Here is a 9,137-nt window from a genome sequence, read left to right as displayed (position 1 = left end):
CGCCATGGCGGGGCTCCGCTGAAGGAAGCACCGAGGGAGGAGGGGAGGGGGCGCGGAGGAGAACAAATCCCTGCATTTCCTCCTCCTGCTGCCGCCGCTCCGCGCCATCCCGGCCTGCGTGCCCGCTCGCCCTGCTGCTCCCGCGCCGCCGCCGGCCCCTCCATGCAGCCCTGAAGCGGCACGGGGACTGACTGCGTTACCAACATTTCTCTCGCAAACAAAGAGAAAGAGGGAGCGAGCGAGGGTGGGGGGTGGCAGTGTGCGAGTCGAGCATGGCGGACCGCAGCCTAGAAGGCATGTCTCTGCCTCTGGAGGTGAGAGCCCGCTTGGCCGAGCTGGAGCTGGAACTATCAGAAGGTAACCAGATGCCCCTGGCCCCCGTTTTCCTCACTTCTCCCATTTTGCCTGGAAACAAAATGACACCCCCTTCCTCCTCACCACGCCGCCCGGGCCCCGCGCCCTCGGAGCGCGCCGAGCCGGTGCATCTCGCGGGGCCCACGGCTGCTCTGAGGGTCATTTTCCTGGGGCGGGGGCAGGGCCGGCACCCCCCACCTCGGGTCGGTTGGCGCGCAGGGCAGTTGCGCGGGTGCTGGGCGGCGGGATGGGTTTCCGATGCTGCGGTTGTGGGCTGCGCGGGGCGTGCGCGGCGTGTGGAGCTGTCAGCGCGAGTGGGGAGCGGGATCTGTATCCCCGGTTCCCTCCGAGCGGCCGGTGAGGCCCACGCCACCTCGTCGCCGCCGTCCTCGGGGAGGGGGCGTCCGGGGACTGGGCAGAGAGGGGAAGATGAGGTGCTTTTGCAGATTGGGGAGCCCCAGTGGGGCGGAGGGGAGCTCTGTTGTGTGGCCCCCGACACCGTTCCTGGGTCTGCTTTTTGTTGTTGTCCTGCAGCCCCCACCTCTGCTGGCCGCTGCGGCCACCTGGGCTCTGGCACCGAGCAGGGGAGCGGCTTCCCTTGGAGCCTGGGCTCCGGAGGGTGGCAGGCTTTATTATGGAAAATGGAAAACCCTCTAGGGCTGGGCTCGCAGGCACCTCCGCCGGGCTGAGGGAGGACGGTTGGAGCGAGATGTGCTCCATGTGCTAGTGTGAAAGCCGTCTGGTGTCCTCGGCGCCAAAGTCTGTGTATGCATTACAGACCACGCTGAATTGCTGGGAAGATTTTTCTGAATCAGGGGAACAGCTCGATAATGCCACTTTGCCTTTTCTTAATGTAAAACTTGTGATTAGGTTTCAGAATGTGATCTCCTCTGATGTTTCAGGGCTTCCTGATCGCCAGTTTTGTCATAGTTAGAGGAATAGAGTAGTACTATTGTCTGTGTGTCGTCATTAAAAGAATAGGGTAAAATCGTAAAACCTCTTCCCTCAGGCTCAGTTTTATGCCCCAGCACCCATCCAATCATATTTAGAGTGTGTGCTATATTTGCTAAAGTAATTTCATGCAGGGTTATATACGGTTTTAAAAATTTGATCTTGATGATGGGAATCATGTACTCAACTATTAAAAGTTTTAGATCGGGTTTTCCTCGGTCTTAAAAACGTCAGGGTTTCCAAATGTTAAATGCTTACTATATATTTATTACTCATTCGGCTGGCCCTGGAAAGGCTATTAATATATTGGGGGATGGGAATTGACCAGCTTGTCTCGGATTTTGCTTGTAGTAGTTGAGCGTGGTGAACTTTTTTTTTGGTAACGGTTTTGTGAGGGCAGGCAGCCAGAAAGTAAATTCATTCGTGCCAATTTTCATCAGCAGGGAGGAGCTGATGTTGACTTTATATTTTCCTTTTTAACACTTTCAGGAGAAGAGGGTAATAAACGTGGGAGGTGTGGCTGGATAGTGTTTAACTGCCTTTGCAGAATTTTGTGGACAATTTTTCAGATTTGGAGTCCTGTAGCATTTGAAACAGTCCAGTAGAAGGAGAAACGGAATTTTCCCTGCATTCCGTGTGCTTGGTTGTCGTTGTTCTAACTAGTAGAAGATAAATTAGACAGTACTAGTACCTAAGTTCACCTAAAGGCTGGAAACAGCATATATTATTAACCAGGAACAATATTTAAAAGCTCAACTAGTAGATAAAGGGCTTGTATGGATAGATTGTTTTGAAAAGATGGTATCTGTCTGAAAATCTTTACCAGAGTTCTTTGTATTTTGTCAATTTCCAGACAAAATTTCTTCCTCACTTGTCCTGCCCCTGTTAAGCTACTTTCTGTTTCCACCACTGTATTACTACAGACCCCATTCAGCACACCCTATCTGCAAACAGGCTCTTCTGTTACATCTGCATTGTACTGATGTTAAATTAAATGTAAATACCCCGTCTATGCTAGCAAACATAAGGACCCAACAGGGTTGTGTCCTGTTTGCAGAGTCCATGTTCACCTAGTCTAGAAATAAGTTAATATTTGCTTCTGAAAGCCTAGGATGATACTTGGAAACTTGCTTGCTGACTATTCTTTCCCTACTTCATTGAAATAAGTTGCTGTGTAAACGCACATTTAGAGGACACTCACCTGATATTTGATAGTTGCTCTTGGAGGGTAAGTAGTGTGTTGTTTCAGATCTCATCAGAGGATTGCCCAGAGGATGGCAGAAGCACTTTAGACTCTGTAGGTCTCTCTCTTTCTCTCATTGCTACTGAGTCAGAACCAACTTCTAGCTGACCCTCTAGTGGGTTTTCAGAGACTGTAAATCACACGGGAGGAGATTGCTCTTCTTTCTCCGTTGAAGCCAGTGGTCGACTCAAACCGTAGAGAGGGCACCTTTGAGTTGACAGTGCGACTCCTGGGCCATTAGATCTTCCTAGACTACAGTGTGGTGGTGGTGTTGAGTACTCCTCAGTTGGAAGTGATTCATTGCTGACTGTAGAGCAGATTTTCAAAGGCAGTAAACCATACAGGAGGAGATTGCCCATCTTTTTCTCTCAGAGTGGATGGTGAACATGAAATATGGACCTTTGGGTTGGCAGTGCAATTCCTTACCACTAAGCCACTTGAATTGAGAGACAAAGAAAAACTAGAAACTAAGGTGTTCTCACCCTAATTCCCAGTGAACACCTTATTCTTGTAGAGATTTCTTAAAAGGGCTTAATGAATGACTGAATGACTACACATAGCAGGGAGTGTGTATTTGTTTGTAGACAGGAAATACCTTGTTTTTAATTCTCTATAAACCTTGCTAAGGCCTGACCTAAAACTTCAGGAGTAAAAAAAAAAAAAAAAAATCAAAGAGTTATTATTGGGTTGGTCTGTTCAGTGTCAGCTGCTCCCTCTCTGCCTGCCCCACGCCCCTGTCATTAACTGTGTCATCTTTGAATTTATTATAAAGTGTGACTTTGTCCATGTTAAGTTTATGGCGTTGCTCTTTAAGGTCATTTGGAATTTTATTTCTCGTAACCACATAAAATAGTTTTACTGGTTTGAATTAGATGAATCAAGTTGTTTTCCAGTATTGCTTAATAGAAACCAAAGAATAGAAAAAGATCAGAAATCTGGGCCTCTTTACATGTGAGACATAGAAGATTGCCCATCATATACATTTTCAAAGTGAAAAGTTAAAGCAACTTTTAATGTGGACTTGCTAAAATGTATCTCTTTCACATTTTACCTTTAATCAAGTTTCATGTGGAGAGAATTCTTTATTTTGGTTTTTATAATTTTATTAAAATAATCAGAAAATATTATAGAAACATATGTGGAATTTCTAATGGCCAATTCCCACAGAGCAGGATGGAAAAATATTCCATTTTAAGTGTATAACAGATTGAAAAGAGAGAAGACTGTCCTTCCAGAGTTCTTATATGGTTTGCCAATCTTTAATGGATTGTATATTGTTTAACTGGCTGGGTTTTGCCTTGCCCAGTCCATCAGGTGTTGCTCTAGGCATAAAGTTGCTTTTTAAATTGGGTGATTGTGGCTGCAGGTTAATGTCTTTTGGCAGAAGAACTCAGATGTTTACTTTCCTCTTTTGTTTGTTGCTTCCTTGTTTCTTCCCACATCTGTTACTACTCAAGGCTCCCTTCTCTTTAGGGGAAAGCAAGGCTCCTCTCACAGTAAAACAACTTTGTCAGCAAAAGACAAGCCCTTTCTGTGGAGAGGGGTGGCTGGCAGCCTCTCTTCTGGGTACTAAAAGCCTCAAATCCATGTCTGGATAAATTGGTTGGTGGAGGGCCAGGGATTGTTGGTCTGCTGAAATACTCAGGACTGAATGGGAGACGGGATGAGAAAACCATGTCAGTGAGCTGGCTGGCTTAAGGCTGCCAGGTGGAGAAGAGGGGTCTCCTTTTTCCAGATTTCTTTCCCTAGATGAGTTGGTTTCCCCCTCCCCCTCTTTCTTACCTATATCCTTTTGAAATTGTGCAGTTTTCTGTTTCACTTAGAAACAATTTTAACATCTGAATAAACCATTAATCCGTTTAAGGAAGTCCCTTAAATGGAAACACAGTGACTAAAGATGATAGAAGAATTGATTCCTTTAGCAGTGGTGCTGGGGAAGAGTACTGAATATCCTATGGATGGCTAGGAGAACAAACAGGTTTGTCCTATAGAGGGTGAGACCAGGCTGTTCTGTAGAGACAAGGATTCTGAAGTTCCGTTTGACATACTTTGGACATGTTTTAAAGAGGGACCAGTCCTTGGAGAGGGACATTATGCTTGGGAGGGGACAGTGCAAGAGAGGAAGACCCTCAATGGGATAGATTGACTCAGTGATTGAGGTAATGGGAGTAGGTGTGTCAGAGACAATGAGGTTGGCCCACGATAGAGCAGGGTTCAGAGCTGTTGTACATAGGGTCGCCAAGTGACTCAATGATACATAACAACAACAAGAATAATAAGAAATTAAAGTATAAATAGAAAGCTTCTCAATAAAGAAAAAGTCTCTAGTTTTATAAAAAACACAGCTCAGTTGTTGATTGACTAGAAATAAGTTTCTGGTAACTAATCTAGAGCTTTTCACTTGCTTCCTGGACTTTGTGTATACCTCAGACATTGGACTTGGAGCTGTGCAAGGAAAGACCTCTTTCCCACTTTGTATGGAGTAACTGAATCCTGCTTTTGCTAGCACATGGAGACATAGCATTGTTGACAGTTGGTGATGGTTGCCATCAAGTGAATTCTGACTAATGAGCCTCATGTATTAAGTTTTAAGATAAAACTTAAAAGCCATGTCATTTCTAACTCTGTCTACTCAGTTCCTTCCCCTGAGTGGTATTATGCCCATAGGTGTTCCAATGCTGTGGCCTCTATGGAAGCTGACTGCCATATCGTTCCCCAGAGCAGCTAGTGAGTTTAAGTGGCTGGGCTTTGGTGTGATTACGGAGTGCTTTAACCATTGTACCAGTGGTTAAATAAACTTGGCTTTATTTCTGCCCTCTTCCCCATCCATCTAGCTTATCTTGGAGGTTCCTGTTACTATATAGTGAGGCAGATGAATGACATCTCGGCCAGAACAAAAGCCTTGGCATACCTTTGAAAGTCTGTGAAGGGGTACTCGGGTATCTCTCTTAATACTGCTTGGAAGTCCTACCTCTGAATTCTCAAATGGTGTACATTCTCTTCATTGAAAGGAAATTATTTATTCTGAAACACAGAAAAAATGCTTTCTTCAAGAGTGTCATTGATACTTAGTTGTCATTGGGAGCAGAGGAGGAGAAAGGTCAGTAGAATGGAGAACATGACAGCGGCAGTGCTGAGCAAGCCACACCACCAGGAGTTAGGCATCACTTAGTGAAATCTGACAATTGTCACAAATGACTAAGTATTAAAATTAATAAAATGGTATTCTTGTCATGAAACATTTAAAGTATTAAATATATTTAATACTTAATTAAATATATTTAATATTAAACATAGTAAATGTTCTTGTTGTTATGTGCTTGTTGAATCAAATCCTACTCATAGTGACCCCATGCACAATACCTCTGAACCCTGCTCTATCTTGAGCCATTCTCATCACTTCTGAGACACCTACTCTAATTACCCGTTACTGAGTCAATCCATCTTATCCTAGGTCTTTGTCTCCTACACTCTTCCTCAACTCTGTCAAGCATGATGTCCTTTTCCAAGGACTGGTCCCTCCTGGCAACATGCCTAAAGTTTGTGAGAGTCTCAAAATCCTTGCCTCCAAGGAGCAGCTTGGTTTCACCCTCTCTAGGAAAGACCTGTTTGTTCTCTTGGTGATCTATGGCATATTCAGTATTCTTCAAGTATCACAACTGGAAGGCATCAGTTACTCCATCATCTTTGGTCATTGTCCAGCTCTCTGATACATTTAGCAAGTCATTGTGAAGACCATGGCCTGGATCAGGCACACCTTAGTTTCTAGACTGACACTGTTGCTCTTTAACACTCTGGAGAGGTCTCTGGCAGCAGATTTGCCTGATGCAATTCATCTTTTGATTTCTAACTGCTGGTGTTGAGAGTGTTGATCGTGGACCTGAGCAAGGGGAAATTGTTAAGTCTCAATCTCCAACTATAATGCACAGGTGAGAATCTTTTGGTTCTTAATGTTGAGCTTCATTCCATATTGCAGACTGCAGTCTTTGACCTTCTAGAGCAAATACTTCTTGTCCTTGTCAATTTTAGCAAGCAGGGTTGTGTCATCTGCATAACACAGGTTGTTGATGAGTCTTCCTCCAGTCTTGATGCCACATTCCTCCTCATAAAGTCTAGCCTCCTGGATGATCTATTTGCATATAGATTGAAACGGCATAGAGACAGAACACATCCCTGACACACTCCTTTCCTTATTTTGAACCATTGGATGTTTTCTTGCTCTGTTCTGATAACTGCTTCTTGATCCAGATACAGGTTTCACAATCAAGTTCTGGGCTTCCCGTTCTTCTCAGGGTTATCCACAATTTGTTGTGATCCACATAGTCAAATGCCTTTGCATAGTCACTGAAACACAGCTAGACATTCTTCTGGTACTCTCTGCTTTCAACCAGGATCCATCTGACATTGATGATAATATACTTAAATTTTAAAAGAAATGTATTTCCAAAATGACAGCATTGACATGTGTGGGATTTGAAAATGTGTGGACTCTTTTAAGAGTTCTTCAGAGTTATGAAAACAGTTGAAATTGAATGTTCTTTTCTTGATGAGTAAATATAGAGATCAGATTTAGCAAGGAAGTTGGGAAGTGCACCCTCCTCAGAACCTTATTCTAAAGAAGAATAAGATATTTACAGTGTTATAGTCATCCTTAAATAGGAATTTTACAAGGTTAAACCTGTAACAGAGTCTGTATTTTGCCCTGTACTAGAGTGCCAGTTTTACATTCTTGGTAAGGTTTAGAGAGCATAAGTTTTTGGATGATACTGACTCACTTTGCTTTCCTCCTAGTTTTTTTCCAAATAGGTCATTGTTTCTGTTTTTGGAATGGATTTTTTTAAAACCAGTGATTTATGGGATGAGTTATTCAGTCTTTTGAATTGCTAAAAGAATGTATTGTATGATTTTAATTTTGATGTCATACAGTATTGACTTAACTCTAGTTCAGATCACAGTGATATTATTAGGACTGTTTCTAGTTCTTTTCATAATTAATGAGGACTTTTTTTTTAATAAAAGCAAGCACTTGATTGTAGTTAAATTTGGCCTTTGAGCATTAGTCTCTTTCCTGATGCTGGACTTAGGCATCTTTTCTACATATATAGTGTGGAAAGCATCTTTTGGATAACATGATCTGGGTCTGGCCACTTTGTTAATGAGTTGCTATTCTTACATTCTGCTTTCCCATTTTGTGTATACCTCTACCTTTAAGGTTGGCAACTTGAATTTTAAAAAACCCTTTTTATGTGTCATATAAATGTTAGCTACTGTTGCCAATGCTCTGTTCTTTTCTGCTGAGAAGGTCAAAAACTTGTCACGTCTCAAAAGAAGTAATTACTTACATTCAATTGATCGTGATAGGTGGTAAGACTCTCTGAGAAGAGACTAATTGGGAATTCCAGCTCGTATGGAGTAAGTGTTAGAATCAGCATGCTGAAAGAGCATTCATTTCTTTTGAGCATGTACATACTGAACTTCTTCTTTTCCCTTTACTATCTATCCACTTTGACATTCATTTTAGTCCTTGAAACAGATATGTAGGAAAATATTAAGATAACTGTTGTAAAACTTAAGTGGAAAAAAATGTAAGTAGTCTTTTTAGGGGGAGCGGGTTGTACTCTGTAAACACACACAATTGGTTTGCTGTTGGAAAGCTTGGAGAGTACAGTGAACTTTTTGCTGCGTTAGTTAGGAATCCAGGTAGCCGTTTACCATTCTAGGGGGCTCTGGTGGTACAGTCTGTAGGGAATTGCTCTCCTAACCCAAAGGTGGTACCTCTGGCAGGTTGAATCTGCTGGTGGCTTCTCTGTAGAAATGGACAGTTTCCTCTTGTGCTCCAGAAAGACAGTCTCCTTCTATATGACTTACAGTCTCAGAGCCAATGAAGGGTCAGTTATGAGTCAGTGGCTTTGGGGTTCAGTTGAAGTTCTTTATACAATAGGTATGAAAAGTCAGGACAAAACTATTCCAGATAGTGAAGTGTCTCTTTTATAGGGGGATGAAGGAGTTTTCTTTTATACTACTGGTTTTATTTTTATATAAAACTTCTTTTATATTGGTTTGTATATAAAGTTCGTATGTTGTTGTTATGTGCGGTTGAGTCCTGCTTGCTACTCACAGCACCCTATGTACAACAGCTGTGAACTTTGCTCTGTCCTGAGCCAACCTTACTGTCTCTGACACACCTACCCCCATTACCTCAGTCATTGAGTCAGTCCATCTCATTGAGGTTTTTTAACATTGAAGCGTTCCCATTTCTTTTACACACTCCTCCCTCTACCCATCAAATTGTTTGACCCTATGAATTACTCTCCATCCAGTCCTCACCCCTCTGCTCCTACCCTTCCCCCCTCGCCTTGGATCCTTATACACGTTTCATAGTTTTGGTTTTATGCAGTGTTTGTCCTTATGGGACTAAGTTCACTTAGCATAATGCTTTCCAGTCCCTCCTAAGTTATGTAGTGATTTTAAAAATCATTGCTCCTCAAACAGGGGAGGGGAGGGGTGAGGTGAGGTGGGAGGGGAGAAGGGTGCAACAATGAATGAATGGAATTCCAAAATCTCTGTAGATGTTCATTGAAATGAAAAA

General features: G+C 42.9%; 1 protein-coding gene across 1 annotated transcript in view; it reads left to right on the top strand.

Moving 5' to 3' along the window:
- Positions 1–271: 271 nt before the first annotated feature.
- Positions 272–9,137, top strand: part of DIP2C (DIP2 disco-interacting protein 2 homolog C (Drosophila)) — a 693,228-nt gene continuing 684,362 nt past the window's right edge. The window contains exon 1 of the mRNA XM_006887669.1: positions 272–357. Within this exon, the coding sequence (XP_006887731.1) occupies positions 273–357 (85 nt within the window). The 5' untranslated portion in view covers position 272. The remainder of the gene's footprint in view (positions 358–9,137) is intronic.

The sequence above is a fragment of the Elephantulus edwardii genome, unplaced genomic scaffold (genome assembly GCF_000299155.1).
Source record: "Elephantulus edwardii isolate Elephantulus edwardi_28Jun2011 unplaced genomic scaffold, EleEdw1.0 scaffold00060, whole genome shotgun sequence".
In the NCBI taxonomy this organism is placed as follows: Eukaryota; Metazoa; Chordata; class Mammalia; order Macroscelidea; family Macroscelididae; genus Elephantulus; species Elephantulus edwardii.
This window is presented reverse-complemented; position numbering and strand designations above follow the sequence as displayed.